The sequence below is a fragment of the Festucalex cinctus genome, chromosome 3 (genome assembly GCF_051991245.1).
Source record: "Festucalex cinctus isolate MCC-2025b chromosome 3, RoL_Fcin_1.0, whole genome shotgun sequence".
NCBI lineage: Eukaryota > Metazoa > Chordata > Actinopteri > Syngnathiformes > Syngnathidae > Festucalex > Festucalex cinctus.
In genome coordinates, this window is record NC_135413.1 from 12,737,294 (window position 1) to 12,754,744 (window position 17,451).

At 39.2% G+C, this 17,451-nt stretch overlaps 1 protein-coding gene across 1 annotated transcript; it reads left to right on the forward strand.

Moving 5' to 3' along the window:
* The first annotated feature begins 1,636 nt into the window (after nt 1-1,636).
* LOC144015675 (tripartite motif-containing protein 14) lies at nt 1,637-10,578 on the forward strand. Its single transcript, XM_077515889.1, has 7 exons — nt 1,637-1,896; nt 2,744-3,633; nt 6,162-6,257; nt 6,637-6,885; nt 6,961-6,983; nt 7,223-7,368; nt 8,158-10,578. The coding sequence occupies exons 1-7, from the start codon at nt 1,668-1,670 to the stop codon at nt 8,700-8,702; spliced, it is 2,178 nt and encodes a 725-aa protein (XP_077372015.1). The 5' UTR covers nt 1,637-1,667; the 3' UTR covers nt 8,703-10,578.
* Nucleotides 10,579-17,451: the final 6,873 nt, after the last annotated feature.

Below are 17,451 nucleotides of genomic sequence, written 5' to 3' on the forward strand. Positions count from 1 at the left end.
CAGGACCCAAACCATTTAGTGATTTATAGACGAGTAGCAGAACTTTAAAATTGATTCTACAGCTGGCTGGGAGCCAGTGTAAATCCTTAAGTACTGGAGTAATATGTTCTGATCTTTTTGTTTTGGTCAGAACTCGAGCTGCAGCGTTCTGAATGAGCTGCAATTGTCTCATGTTCTTTTGAGATAGTCCAGTCAGAAGACCGTTACAGTAATCTAGTCTGCTGGAGATAAAAGCATGGATAAGCTTTTTTTTTGATAATATTGCAGGACTGATCTATTGGGAGCTACACGCACCTCTCACCGCACACTCTCAAACAATGGAGCTGTGTACGAGTCCGATTATATCATCTCTTCTTACTACAGTCTCACTAGAGTGAATCTGTGGAATTTTGCAGTAATCTGTGGAGTAAAAATGTTATTTGCTAGGGAAAAAAACTGACTGTAATTTTAGAATTAGCATGCCAATTCTTTGATCAGCATAAAAAAATCTAACAGATTTTTTTTTTCCCAAAAAAAAATTTCACCAGTTTAATAGATCAAAATGCTTCATAGTCATAGTAAAATGCTAAATGAAGCCTTAACGAGACATTGACTCATTTATCATCAGATGGTTGATGGTTAGATACTGTATGCAACTGAGCCCCTAATTTAATAATAAATATTGCCAACGATTAGTTGATTTAATCGTCACAGCCAAAATCATGATCATGATTAAGATTCAATTAATTGTGCAGCTCTTAGCACAGCTCATAGTACATGTTTAAAAGACAACAGGGAATTGTTTTAAATTCTGAATAAAATGACTGTCATATAAAACATGACATTTTATCAAAATCACTAAACCCTCCTAATGTCCTTGGGGTCAAAGACACCCTTGACTAAGAAGGAAAAAAAAAACTCCTGTAAGATTAAGCAAATGTCACAAGTAACAAATAGTATATATATATATATATATATATATATATATATATAAATATATATATATATATATATATATATATATATATATATATATATATATATATATGTGTGTGTGTGTGTGTGTCCCTTATTTCGGGATGAGAAAGTTGGCAACCCTACCTACTGAACACATGTAGCAACAGCAATGTGTTAGTTTGATGTTTAAATTGGGGATTATTGTCTCTTTTATAGCAGGGTTATTGTATAATTTATGATAAATCCCCTCTGAATCATGAATCAAACAGTATCCAGACAGCTGAAATTAGTTTGTTTAAAAATGAAAATAGATATCACAACCATTATCGTTTTCACTGCTGTTTTGTGTCCAAATGGATTTGTTATTTGCGAGGAATTAAGAAAATGAAATGGGACCACCCAGCCATGCAACATTTTTTGGGATCATCAAGCGACTTGACAAGCCCGAGTGCAAATTGATTTTAGTCAGCATGAGAGGTAGTTTTATTTTTTTCCTTGAGTTTTTCTTTGAACATTTATTTAGGTGTAATGTTTATTGAAGTTTGGTGCAAAAAAAAAAAAAATGTTAAAATAAATGATTAAGTAAAAAGGTGAAACGTCACACTCGGCGGCAAACCTTGCGCTGTACCTTTAAGAGTAACCGGAAGTGGGATTCAAACTGTTTTGGCCCCGCCTCCACCCCATCATCCCGGAAGTGGGTTTCCAAAAACATCGTTTCACGAAGGCACAACATGGGGGGAGTGTTGGAAACTCCAGTTAAGTGTCCTCTGTGTGACGAGCTAACGCGTGACTCTGTCGCCCTCAAATGTAACCACCGCTTCTGCCAACGATGTATCAGGGACCTGTGGAGTGCTCATCCCGACGGGCCGTTCTGTTGTCCGGAATGGAGGTGTAACACGAGCTACGACACGCTTCCGTTTGACAGCATCAAGTTATGGCCGCCGAACAGCAGCAGCCCTGGTACGCGATGCAAAAATGAAACTTAACTTTGAACGGTTTCACTTGGTAGACGTTTAAAACGGACAAATGGGTAATGTCATTCTATAAAAGTGTACATATAGGTGAATCATGAGTAGTCAGAACGTAAAGCGCTTTGAAGGCTTTGTGGGGTGGAAAAGCGCTATATAAATGAAGTACCATTTAATAATTAAACATTTATTTTAAAACTATGTACAATTGTTCTTTGTAATGTCTACTTTGTTTTGCATTCTTTATGTATTTAGTCATTATTATTATTATTATTATCGTTATCATTATTATTATTATTATTATTATTTAATAAACATGCATAACCCCTTAAATGAATCACATACACTTAAATGTGGAATACTATCATCTAATGCTGAAAATGCTTTTCCGGAATGTTTTTAATAATAATGATTTGCCGAAACGTTTTAAATGTATAGCTAAGAATATCAAAGAGACAACATTAAAGCAGTCAAATGGACACGCATTTTTTTTTTTTATACAACGATTTTGCTTTAATATGTAATATTAATGAAAACACGCATTCTTGTTTTAATCCTTTAGTGAAACATACATATTATTTCATAGTATTTTGTTGCGTATTCAGTATCACTCACCCCCCCCCCCCCCCCCCCACACACACACACACACACACACGCACACTAATCCCAAACTATCCATATGTTGTCCATCCAATGCATTTTGTCAATTGTCATATAAAATCATCCCCACCACAAACATTCACACACTGCCCAATTCTAATTACCATTCTTATACCAGTGTTATATCACTTGTTTTGCTGTTTTAATCCTTGCTGCTTTTGGTTGTCTGTTATTTCCAGGCATGTCCGCTAAAGACCCAACCACACTTGTCTCCCCACTGAGAAGGACCTCATTGGCCAGCCGACTCCTTCGGAAGAGAAAGGCCAGCACTCCTGACCCAGAGCAACCTGACAAAAAGCGACTATCGACAGGTGAAAGGTCATCTGGCAGCAAGACTCCTATAAATTCGCCGTCGGACACAGCTGAGGAACCCCCTAGTGTTGAGGCAACTGAGAATGGGCTGAATGCCGAGTGGGATGACCAATCAGGCTCATATGATGGTGATGAAGATGATGGGTCACAAGAATGCTCACAACAACTTAATCCATCTGAAAATGTGGAACTAGTTGACTCCGACGGCTCCACTGATTCTGATGTATATGTCGCCCTTTCTACCACAACACCCTACCAAGATGGCCAAGTGTCAGGGGACGCAGCTGCCGGTTGCCGTTCATTTACTTCAGCCTCCACTTCACTGGTATCACTTTCCCCTGTTCAGAATGTCAGCAACTCACCGATTCTGCTCCCAAAAAATGCCGCTGTCGCTTCAGGATCCCCAAGCAGGATTAGCACGTTTGCTCAGCCTGAGAGCAAAAATACAGGCCCTGTGCCATGCCATTATTGCACTGGAAGACTCATAAAGCAGTTGGCGGTGAAGACCTGCCTGGTGTGCGGGGCCTCCATGTGTGCCGAGCATCTGCGTCCCCACATGGAGTCCCCCGTGTTCCAAAGTCACGCACTGGTTCCACCCGTGGTGGACATTTCTATTTGGAGGTGCCAGGAGCACCAGGAGATCAACCGCATCTACTGCCGGCAGTGTGCCGCCTGCGTGTGCACAGTGTGCACCGTCATCGGCTCCCACCGTGATCACGTCTGCATCAGCATCAGGGATGCAGAGCAAGAGCTCAGGGTAAGCGTGTGCTAGGGCTGAACAGTTAATTGTAGGGGTGTTAAAAAAAATCGATTCGGCGATATATCGCGATACTACATCGCGCGATTCTCGAATCGATTCAATAAAAAAAAAATCTTTTATTTTATTTTTTTATTTTATTTTATTTATTTATATTTTTTTTTAAGAGCTCAGAATTGTTCCTTTGGTAGTCTTACCGATTCAACGTCTTATCATCATTGCCTTTTTTTTTTTTTTTTTTGTGTGTGTGTGTGTGTGAATCGATTTTTAAACTTCCATTTTTAATGGAAAAATATTCAACAAAACGTCTGACTTCGGGTTAGGATTCACACCTTGAGCATGGAAGAATGTTATATGAACGGAACATTAAGCCTTAATATTTTATTTTAATGCTGTTCAAACATGAAACAGATTACAACCTCTATAAGACTGAAATTTCAGATAAATAAATAATACATTTTCATATAAATCTTACACTCTACAAGCTTACTGATTAGTATTTTCTAAATTTGAATGAAAAAAAATCTCAACAATCGACTTATAAATTCGTATCGGGATTAATCGGTATCGAATCGAATCGTGACCTGTGAATCGTGATACGAATCGAATCGTCAGGTACTAGGCAATTCACACCCCTAGTTAATTGCATTCCAATCTACATCGCAATCTACCGGGAGCAATCTAGCGCTCTTCTAACTTCAAAGCTTGGAGAGCGGATACGTCATTTTGTTATGTTTTGACCAATTGTTTGTCTTTTAGCTGATGAAATGCATCAGAATATACACAAGAGGGTGATGTGGGCCTCGTAGCATGTCCTGGAATTTTATTTGCGCATTTATGGCTGATGCAGATTGGCGGGAGTTATGGAATTAATGGCACGGGATGAACTTGAATCAGTGTAACCAGTCAACAGTGACATACTGTTAAGAAATATGTTTCTAGACAAATGAGGATGTTGAAAAATTTCTACGGCTTTGTAACGGAATGGGCGGCAAATAATTACCACTCGATCCCCGAGGTTAATACAACTGCGCTCCAGTGTTGAAGGTAAATATACCCGCAGATGCGACACAGTTGTTTGTTGATATTAAAAAAAATAAAAATAAATAATAAAAAAAAATGAAGGTTTATAATAATAAACTTAGGATTGCGTGAACGCTGCATGTGTAAGCTCTGGAATGTTTTTGGAATTACGTTTCTATCTGCTTCAGGAACTGAGATATCAGTTACTTTGAATTTTGTTGAATTTTCAGGAAAATTTCAAACTTTATGGGGGTAACTCAAAAGTTACCCATAGGTTTTTGAGGAATGTTTTGTCAGGCGCTTTAGGCCTAAATGGGTTAAGCATTGAATGCACCGAGACACTATATAAATAAAATATAAATACCTTAACTCTTTAACTGCCCAACGTTATAACAACCCCGACAGTGCCAGACGATTTTCAGCATTTTCACTCATCTTTCAAGGCAGACAGAATATTGTGCACACGGACTACATAAACATGGTGAATAGTAATACCATATGAAAGATTGGATTTCATTCTTTCATTAGAAAAAAAAAGTATTTTGCTACTTTATTCGGTTCTTTAGTAATCAGTGATCACCATTTGAAAATAGGTAATTTGAGTGACAATGAGCGAAAATTTAAAAAATAAGGAGAAAACAAGCTTTTTGTGAAAAGTAGTGCTGTCAAAGTTAAAGCGTTAACTAATTAATTAATCACAAAAAAATATCGCATTAATCATTGTATTACTACAGATTAATCACACTATTAATTTTGACCGCAGATGATCCTTTTTAGCCGACAGTGGTGGTTTCATTAAAGGTAGCTGTTGGAGTTTGAGCAATAAACATAACTACATGCATTAAAGTAAAGCATTTAATAAATGTTTACATATACAGTAGGTCATTTTTTTCTCATTTTAAATTATGCAAATAATTAATTGATTAGAAAAAGCAGGATGAGCATGTGCAGCGGGCAAAAATGTTGGGGAAAAAAGCTTTTTTAAGTCAGTGATTAATCATGATTAATCAAAATTCTACGATGTAATTAATCTGATTAAAAAAAATTATCGTTTGACAGCTCTAGTGAAAAGATACATTTTCTCCACAACAGTGACTTTGACACTAATATTTTTTGTTTAGTGACGCTCTGTGAATTAGATTTAATGTGACAAAGGTTTTGATCATTCATGTCATCCTTGAAAACGTTCGATTTCTTCAGATTTGTCATGTTTCATTGAAATTCCATACACCAGCAGCCCATTGAAAAGAGATTCAATGCTGCCATCTGCTGGCCATAGTTAGTTGCTGTTTTTGATTCCACAACCCATTGACCAGGCAGCACTGCACATTGATTAAAAAAAAAAACGTACATGACGTTAATTTACGTTTATGGCGGCATTCATAAGGATTTTTAGCATATGTCATTAAACGTTTTAGGCGGTCAAACAGTTAATTGAAATAAATTCTATGATGTCAATTTGGCTCAAATGTTTGGTCCCTGCATTGGTATGTGTGTTTGTGCAGGGTAATCTGAAAGGGGATATTAATGAGTTGCAGAGGGTGGAACAGCAAGTGAAAGACCAAGTGACTGAATTCACTCAGAAAGAAGAAGCCTTGAGAGTAAGAAAATAGATTGTACATGCATAATATTGAATATTTTTGCTTTGTTCAATGTTTTCATGTGACACTGACTCCTTTTTCTTTTGGGTTGTCCCGTCGCAACAGCATATTATCGTTTTCCTTCTAAGCCTTTTTCTGCATCCTCCATTCTAGTCTTAACTGCCCTCAACAACCTTCCCTTCAGTCTCCCTTTGGCTCTCTTACCTGGCTTGCTGCTTGCTTTATCATCCTTCCAAATATACACTGTCATGAAATAGTGTGTGACCCCTTCTCAAATTAGTTTTTTTCCATGTCAGACAAAGTGCAGTTTTTTGAACAATGTTTTTATTAAGAGTGAAAAAAAAACCCATTCATTTATGCCTGTCTTGCACAACTGCAGGAGGTTTTGAACGTAACGCGGGCAGGCATACGTCAGCAGTATGCAGCCATCGCGGAGGTGCTGCAGCAGGAAGAACAATCGGTGCTCAAATGTGTGGAAGAGGAGGAGAGCAGGGTGGTGGGCGGCCTGCAGGAGAAGCTCAGCCTGCTTCGAGACTCCCTGCGCTCCATCCAGGGAGGACTTCACACATTGGAGACATTGGTTGATGCCAAGGGGCAAAATCTCATCAGGGATCAAGCCTTCATTATGGTGAGTTTGTAAGGTTGTCATAATGTATAGGAGTCATAGCTAAACATGACAATATGTTCTGTTCCTTTGTCACAGGAATACAGAAAAGTACCCCAAATGTAAGTCATTCATTTCTACTTCATTATGGAACCTGATTTCATTCATAACCGAATAGTACAATATACAAAGTATAGTATACTGTATAAACAATTTAACAGCAATGTACACGGTCTGATGAGGCAAGCATCACAATTAATGAATTCAATACCATTAGAATTTATGTAAGGAAAGTTCTCTTAAAAAAATAAAAATCTTTTACAATGTTTAAAATCATATGGTCTTGGATGTCTCTGCTCAGCAACATGGATACTCTACATCAGTTGGAAGCTTTGGAGAAAGTGAATGAAGCTCGGCTGGAATGTCTTCAGCGTTGGGTGGAGAAACGTCTGAACATGGTGGTCACCTCGGAGCCGAGGAAGGACCGAGAGCTCTACACCGTGTTCTGTGAGACTTGATCGCCTTCCAGTCATTCATCATCAAAGCTTATAAAAAAATCGAAGCCAGTAGAGATGTAACAAATTTGTTTGTTTTTTTAAGCAAAGTCAAGTCAAAATTTTTCTTTGAAATAATGTGTTGTTTGTGTCTGCTCATCTGAACACGTTATTAATATTGAGTATGGAATATGAGTTAAGCAGCAAAAATCCAGTCGTTTTTCTGCATCTCAGCGGGGTGGCCATTTTGCCACTTGCTGTCGACTGAAAATGACATCACAGATGCTCAGGCCTCAGGTAACGACCAATCACGGCGCAGCTTCAGAAAACAGGAGACCTGTCATTGAATGTTATCTGAGCTGATGTTATTTTCAGTCGAAGGCCAGTGACAAAATGGCCACTCCCTGAAATGGTTAAAACAAACAAACAAAATAACAGGTGGATTTTGCTGCTTAACTCATAAATAAATGAATAAATGTTATCGGAAAGAAAATGTTTGGCTTGACTTCCCCTTTAAAAAACTTGTTTTGTTTTGTTTGTTTGTTTGTTTTTATGAATCGGTTTAAATACGTAAATTTAATGTCCATCCCTTTATTTAAAAACTGAACATTATTTCAAATTGACAATGCACATAAATTATGATAAGTTACGTGACGGGTTTGGTCCATAAAATGTCAGAAAACAGGCAAAAACACTGATCATTATTTTCATTATTATTGTCTGCTTTCATGAAGGACAACAGAAATCGAGGGTTTCATAAGTAGCGCTCCCCTTCGCTCTTTTTTTTCCTCTTCATGCGCAGATGGCACCATCCCCATCTTTAATGCCAACACGGCCCATCGCAAGCTGCTGCTGTCCGATAACGACAGGAGGGTGACCTACACCGATGTTCAGCAGGCCTCCACCAATCAAGATGCTCGCTTCAGCTGCTTCCCGCAGGTGCTGGCCAAGCACGGCCTTCAAGGAGGTCGCTGGTACTGGGAGGTGGACGTGCCCGTGGACGAAGGCCGCTGGAAGGTGGGCGTCTGCGAGGAGAGCATGGAGAGGAAAGGTCAACGTGACGGCTCCCGTTTGGGCTTCAACGCATCCTCCTGGTGTCTGGCGTATGACAGGAGGAAGCTGGAAGTGCTGCACAACAAGACGGCGACGCCCGTGACTGCAGACGGGCTGCGGCGGGTAGGAGTGTTCCTTGATCATGATGGGGGAATGTTAACATTCTTCAATGCGACACCAGGGGGCAGTCTTGCTTCAATGCATATGTACAAGCACAGGTTTACTGGGCCCTTGTACCCTGCCGTGTCTGTGTCCAAAACCCAGCTGGCCATCTGCGATATTTTTGAGTCTTAATCGGCATTTTCCATAATCATCTTTTATGATAAGAATAATCTACTATAGAGCCCAAGGGCTTTTTTTTATAGACGAGCCGAAAAAAGCTGTGATTTTTTTTTTCTATGTTCATATGACATTCTAATTGTTTGAATTCTGAAAAGAGTATTCTACTCATTTCACATTTCTTAAACTGATTTAAACCTTTCAAGTTAACACATTTCCTCTTTCAAATTCCAACTTCAAACTGTTGAACTCTTTCAGGATGTCTGGGGAACTCTTCTACATTCCAATAATTCATCGAAATTCCACACAACCCTTAAATTTAAAATTGTATTGTGACCATTCTACCTTCGCTTACATTTCTTGACTGGTTAAAACCATTGCAAGTTGAAAATGTCAGCTCTTAGGAAGTCCACCCAAAAATTGTCTTTACAATTACAGGCTCCAGCACGCTTGCGACCCTCCTTCGGATAAGCAGTTCAGATAATGGAAAGATGGATGTTGTATGTGCCCCCACTAGTTTAAACCCGTTATTTTTGATTAATACTGTATTGTGTGTGTGGACAATGAGTGAAACAGCAAAATCCACTAGTTTTTAGCCATCTTGGGGCGGCCATTTTGCCACTTGCTGTCGACTGAAAAGGACATCACAGTTGCAAGGGCTCAGATAATGACCAATCACTGCTCACTTGTTTTCTGAAGCTGACCTTTGAGCGGCCAAATGTCAAATGTGTGGATTTTGTTGCTTAAAAGGAACCCCCGTTGTCATGACAAGTTTGCTCCGTGGAATTTATTTGGTTGTTACAAACATAATTATGAGATTCGTTTTTCAAAAATCATTACAGTTTAATACATTTTTACATTTTGTAGAAATTTTATTTATACCTACCATTGTTGTTTACATGCCAAACGCATTCTACAAAGTGACGTATAATGGTGGTTGGCTCTCTACGACAGCATATTAGGGCCACATATAAATAAATATTTTTTTTTAGAGTGTGGGGACAATATTACGAGAAAAAAACTCTGGGGCTGCATCAAACAGTTACAAAGAGTATTTTTGGGTAGACTTCTGTTTGAAGCATTCTTGCTCAAGTTTGACAGAAATACAAATTCTCCAGTTTATCTTTACAGTACAGTGGTGCATGCTCATGGTTCGCCACTGCCCTCCATTTTTCACGGAAGACGCACGTTGGAAGTGTATCAGTGGTTTATGAAGAATTTTGGGTGTTTAAAAAATATTTAATGCATTTCAATGGCTGTCAATTATACACAGATTTTATTAGGGATGCACGATAATGTGGCCGATAATTATCGGCAATTATCGACCAATTTGATATAAAATAGATAAACCAGATAATAGAGAAATCTGCCGATAATTATCGGCAATTTGATTTCATGCAGATAAACCAGATAATAAAGAGATCCAGCAATAATTATAGACACGCCACGTTGATTCATCTGTTGTGGTTTTGGCTCATATTAATAAAATTCAGCTTCATGTTCCTTTACATACATTGAAACATTCCGCAAAGTTTATACAATGTTTCAGTATATATGTTAGACTTATAGTAGGACTCGAAAGTATATTTGTATTCAAGTGAATTTTGCAAACAATTATCGACTTATCGGTTATCGACATCGGCACTTCTAAATTATTGGTTTATCGGTATCGATTGAAAATAGCATTATCCTGCATCCCTCGATTTTATCGCTATTCATGGGTCGGCCAGATCTCTGCCTCCACGAATAGTGGGTGTCAACTGTATTTGGCTAATACCACAGTTTGACCTTTTCGTCTGTCAATAATCATGAAACAATGTGTTGATGTGATAGTCTTTCAACATTCATCCTGTCTTCTCTACAGAAATTAAATAAAGGAAATATACAACTTGCTTGTTTCAGTTTAGTCTTATTAAGCCACCGTGAGTTTATATTGTACTCAAGTTAACGTGCCAACTTCCTGCCGCAACATGTGAGATAGCCCTACGGACAGCTGGATGTTTGAGATAATAGAAGCCAATATCTTTCTTCAGATCAGACTCATGAGAAATCCTCTCTGGCTCTCTCCCTCCTCCGTAGTCAGTGAAAGCTGCAAATAGAGTAGGGATAAAGAAGGAAAGTATACACATCCCTCTAAAATATTAATGAGCCAAAGATGAATCATTTTTAACCTTTAATAGTGAATGATTAAATGAGAAAGACAAACAGGGTCGAGCAGTTGCAGGAAAATTATAGCCTGCACCATTTTTCTTTTTTTTTAATCTGCCCAAATGAGCCAAAGATGAATCATTTTTAAACTTTATAACTGAATGATTACCGGTAAATTAGACAAATAGGGTTAGGGGTTGAGCAGTTGCAGGAAAAGTATAGCCTGCAGCATTTTTTTTTAAATCTGCCCACCAAGCAGTTACATTAGCAGCAGTCTTTATCAGCATTAATTTAGTCATTTATTTCCAGAAATTGGTTAAAATGTGTTTTCTAAATTCATTTATCTCATTGAATATCTGGTGAATTTTTTGGGTGTGCAACTCCATTGTAAGACGATTCGGTAACATCTCGATTCCATGGGTGAGATACCGTGATACGATTATGGTTAGATTTTTGAAGTGGAATGATTCAGGTCGACCTGGATTGGCTGGCAACCAGTTCAGGCTGTACACCGCCTACTGTCCGAAGCCAGCTGGGATAGGCTCCAGCACCCGCACGATCCTCTTGAGGAATAAGCGGGTAAGAAAATGTATGGATGACTGGATTGATTCAGGTCGATTCAGTGAGAATTCTATTCGATATGGCTAAGCTCGAGAGACAATGATACAATGAGTTATCATTTTTACATTCATGTGGATGAACTTATTGTCAATACCGGTACTTTCAATGTGGCATTTATTTCCTTCAAAGATCTAGCTTTCCAATAAAAGACATATCTCAGTTTGATTTGATCCACTCACCTTTTAAATCAAAAGCGCTTTTCAAATTATTTTTATTTATTTATTTTTTTACATCCCCTATGTATGGGCAAACTTGTTGATAACAGCAATTTTATTTCGATCGATTTTGCTGGTGAACTCGAGTTGCAAGTCTGTTAAAATGTCATTTTCAATGTAAACCTAATGTTTATTTCACTGCATCTTGGTCGACATGATTCATGAGGTCTGTTCATTGTCAAGCGCGAGAGAAAGCTGGGTGCAAATGCGAGGAGCAGGGGCGTGCACCGTCTCGACGCACGGGGTCGTCATGCCTTGTGGCTACGTCTTGCGTTGGCATGGCAACAGCTGGTGAGCTCAGGTGAGCGGGGAGTCTCACGTGTGAGTCACCTGGCAGACTCAGCTTGGCACAGAATGGAAATGTGAGACGAGGCTAGTGACAGTTTTTATTTATTTATTTATTTATTTATTTATTTATTTTACCCCCCCTCGCACTCTCTTGGCTTGGCCTCTGGGCAATTGTGTTTATTTTTCACTCACCTCATGACTTGAGCAGAGATGCTCTTGATCCAAATTTTGCGTTTGCGCTTTGCCAATTTTAAAGGCAATGCTACGGATCACATGCCACCGTGTAATGGACACAAGGATGTTCAAACCTTTTCCATAAGGCGTCACATACGGATGATAGGAACAAGCGACTTTGTGTTTGTGAAAGCATGCAAATCAATTCGATATACGCTAGGTCAAGATATGGTTGTAAGATAAATATATTGAATGAAAAAAAAAAATCAGGCCATTTCTCAGCTTAATCTCATCTATGACAAATACATTAGATGTTAAAGTGATCACATAAATCTCTTGTCCAATCATTGGACTTCAAGTTCAAATTGAAAATTAATAAATTACCCCACTCTTCCACATTCTCTCCGTGAAATGCATGCACTCAAGGCCAATGACGAGGCACTCTAAAGTGGACACATCAGGCCAAAGCCACTGTCTACCTGCATGTGTCAAGTCAAAAAAAAATTCCCCCCAAAAATATCTACCATCTTTCTTGCTACTCTGCCTTTTCCTATATTACATGGGTGCACTCATGGGCAACAAGGCGCTCTAAAAAGCTGCGGCACCTAACCTTGCTCTCGCAAGATGAATTCTTGAGTGAAGAGCGATATCAATATAGTTATTTCCATGTTATGCAACGCCAGCCCACTATTCAAAGGGATTAGCGAGCTAGCTAGCTAACCGAAGACAGTCAAGTTTGGTTTTACTGGACCCCATTTTAGCCACACACAATGAAAATGAGAAAACACAACACCTCAGATTTGTAAGATTCGTTAATAGTGTGTCATCGTCTTTGTACATCCAATACTTGAACATTTTCTTGTAACATTAGAATCCAGGCTGCATTTAATTTCATGAACAACATGTGGTGAGCCAAGTAAACACGTAGTGCGGTCTGCAATTGGCCTCAGGCCTTATTTGCACACCCCTGCATTGACATGTCAGCACATTGGGCGAGAAAGGACAAAGTGGCATCTATTTCAACACTGTTATGAGCTATGATGCCTGTTTGCTATGTCCTACACAACACACACTAACCCATCATTCATCATCCGTCAGCATGGTTAACACCAAACAAGGTGCTCATTCATTCCTGTAAGTACTCTCTGTCCGCCCAGCTAAGCAAACATTTTCACTGCGATTTTTAGTCATCTTCAAACATGCCGTCTGAAATCTGCTCTTCTTGACACGTCCTACAATGACAGACAGGGTCCTCGCAGAGCATCTGCGTTGGGAGCTCTCTGATAGTCAAGCAGCGACTCAGAGTCTGTGTTTTTGTCAAGGACATGTTCATCGAACGGATTCTTTCACGCATGGCAAAAATGAGATGTGATGTAACCCCCCTCCACCCGCCTGCTGCCTTTCTGTTAGCTGCTCTGCCCTCAAGGCGCACGTCAGCATATGCCTGATTGCAAGACCTCAAATGTCCTACCTCATGTATATCCTAAAGACAGCCAACTTTTTGCTATTACTTTCGATTAATGCAACAATCATTTGGAAATGTGGCCATCATGGTGGGCTAGCGGGTGATACGTCTGCCTGCCTCATAGATCCTGTGTGTTTAGATGTTAGAATGTGGGCCATATATCCGGGAGCGCCTAATTCACAAAACACGCGCAGATGGGGAAATCCGTCACTAAGTGCGCTGCCAACCAGACTGTGCCACGGTGCGCTGGTGTTATTTGCGTGCATGTAAAAATATAAAAACCTATGAATGTTTGGGTGGTTTTAGTTAACCTTTAACACCTTGTCACAGGCCTGGTCAACAAAGACTATTTGGGGTCTGGCTATATTATCTATACAGATATATATATATATATATATATATTACAGAGAGAGAGAGAGAGAGAGAGAGAGAGAGAGAGAGAGAGAGAGAGAGAGAGAGAGAGAGAGAGAGAGAGAGAGAGAGAGAGAGAGAGAGAGAGAGAGATCTACCAACGAAGAGATGCTCAACTGAATTGAAGCAGAGCTACTGCGCATGCCAAATTTTTAGCAATCAATTTAGCGTCAATGGATAAATATTTGTGCATCATTAAGCAACACGTGACACAACACAACTTTGATTCTATAGGCTGCATGGGTGGACGGGGGGGGGCAATTACATTTACAGCATTGTGTCAATATATTTAGCTCCACTTTACAACATTAAACACCATCCAGGAGCGATCCACGCTGTTGTAAACTAGCGAATGAGTTACCTCTATACACACATCAAGCAGACCATCAGTGGCTCCCAACGCAATCAGTTTTCTGCCGTGTAAATCAGCTCCCCCCTGGCCTGGACCTCTTTTCAACCACCTCCAATGCATTTCTGTCTTTTTTTAAGCGTGAAGGCTAATTGGTATGCTGTTGTTTGTGTGGGAAAAAATGCTTGTTTGGATTCTGATAGTTTTCTGTTTTCATGACCATGAAAGCCATAAAACTACACATCAACTTTACATGCTTCAATTTCTTTTTAATGGCAGAGATTTGATTTGGAGTGCACATTGAAACAATGTCCTCAAAGCTTTACACCTCCTACTCTACGCTTTCCTTGGAGCTATTTTGAATCCTAACGGTTCTCTATTTTCCTCGTATGCACCTTTCTTTGTCTCCTCGGAGATTTTCCGACGTGACTAATTTACACTGCTCGAATTCATGCTGGGGGAGAAATGTGAATAATGTCTTGCGGGTCCCTTTATAGCTCACTGGTCACAGCTGAATACACTCTGCACCCATTTCCCTTCGAAGCTGACAATCATTTACATGTTTGTTCCATTTAAATGTGAATATAAAAGTCTGAGTGGGCTTTTTGACTAATCCAAAAAACATCTTGACATTAAAAAAAAAAAAAAGTTGAAAAGTTGAATCCTACATTCTAAGTGTGTAGGTGGTGTATTACCCATTAACACTGGGAAAATACATTAGGCTGGGCCGCAGTGTTAAAATAATACACTTCATGTTGCACTTAGCATGCTTAATAGCCAAGTACAAAGTGAAGCTCCATTAATTCCATTATCACAGAGAGTACAGAAAAGGAACAAGTACAGATTTCAGATTCAGTGATGACAAGGGTTCATTCGATATATAGCAGTTAACATAGCTGACGTTTGTCTCACTGGCGTGGGCTCAAATCCCACTCAATGCACCATCACACCTTGACTGACAGGTGATCAGTAAAGAACGTAATCGTGTCTTTCCCTCAAAGTCATTTTGGATGGACTCTACGGCCCCTGTCGAGAAAAGCAACTGTCAACAATGCTGTTACGTTGAATTTACTCAACATTATCATCTTGTATTATTTACTAAAAGCAATTGTGTTGAATTTACTTGATATTAAATAAAAATGATTGAAAATTATCACAACCACCAGATTGGGAGATGCGCACGCTACCACTGATCCACGGCGTCTTACTGCAATCACATATGTTAAATATACTTAATTGAAATTTGTTTCGAGAGCAAATTGCCAAACACTGGCCCTAAAATACTTTATGTGTTTGTCTGCATTTGTGGTTGTCTGACTGTTTGTCCATCTGCAGCAAATGGCCATATGTATAATGGACTACAAATTAAAGAATGTAATCGTGTCTTTCCCTCAAAGTCATTTAGGATGGACTCCACGGCACCTGTCGAGAGAAGCAACTGAATGGATGCCCGTGAAAATTCTTTTGGGTATTACCATAGACATGTATTAAAGGGACTTTCAGTGATGCTAGCGCCATTTAGTGATCAACTAATAATTCATTTAATTCAATATGCAAAAAAAAAAGTACGGTCTTTCGGCATCGCTCGCCGGGCTTCACAGCTGCTGCCAATTCACCGTCACCGTAAGTCACACACCTACGCTGCTTCCGGTTACTGTTTGCGTCATATAGGCTCTGTTCCAATTGCATTTTCCACCATTGTGCCCCTCAGGCTAATTTCCACGCACTTCCGACGATAGTGATGTGTTGTGTACGTGCCAGTATCGAGTCCGTCGCATATACTCCATTGGTGGAAGACTTTATAAATGTGGTCTCTCTGAGCCACCGTAGTGTGTGTGCGCTTGCGTGCTTCTAACGTTATTCTTTGACCACTAGATGGCGCTAGGGACTACGCACTAGGGTTGGAACGATATCCAAACATCACAATACGATATTTTCCCGATATGAAGGTCACAATACAATAATTATCACAATATTGTTGGGAGGTCGGCGATATAAAAAAAAAGTCATAATATTTATTGAAAAAAAATTGGTCATACTAAAGAAAAACAACAACAACAAAAAATAAAATAAAATGTTGTGCTTTTTTCCATAACAGAAATGCCTACAATCTCTAATAGCACTTAATATTGAGGCACTTACTTGCTCTTGCACGCACGCATTAAATTCCTCCACATATTGACTGTGTTCACAAGCATATTACGTTCCCGTTCATCTGACCATTAGCGTGGATTTTAAACATGGAAGGGCCAAAACATGCCTTGTGAAAATTAAATGCAATAAAAAACTAGCCACTAGAGGGAGCTAGAACTGCACAAATGGAAATCAACCTGACTTGTTTAACAGATGTGCTGCTTTTAATATGACATGACGATATTGTGGCAGTTTTAATATATTGTGATATCACGATATTGCCGTTATCATTACATCCTACTACACACTGGGTCTTTAAATACAGTTGACCAGGTAAATCATGTTTTGCTAAAGCTAATTCAAATAAAGGAGGAAATATTAGTCTTTTCAGACCCCACACCACAGGATATCATTCAGAGATAACAGAGTTTGCTAACGTTTGCAAACCTTGATCGCAAGAGAAGAAAAATCCTAAAATTAGGACTGATTGTTGCTGTTTACCCTACTTTATTGAGGACGACAACAACCTGATCTATACAGCCAAGCCAATTACTGATCATTTTTATGACTGAACCCACCAGATGACTGCCACAGTCAACATTTGCTTGGTCATACGTGTCAGTTTTCACACAGTTATTGGAAGTGAGCTGAAATATAGGTCAGCTCATGTGTCATTTTTTTCCTTGGCAGACAGGATGTGTGGTCTTTCAACTCAACACATTTGTAATTGTTCAAATTAAAAAGTTGCAGTCTTTGACCTACCTGGCTGCAACATTGTGTTATAGGAGCTTCATGATATGTGAATAAAAAAAAAACAGCCAAAATGGCTTGTTGTTCCCAAAAGTGTGTTTTTTTTTTGTTTTTTTTTTACTAAGTATTTCTGCCACTGCAAATCAGTGTTGGCTTCTATCTGAGGACTACTTTAGTTTTAACTGTAGGCCAAACTAAGTGCATTTCAGT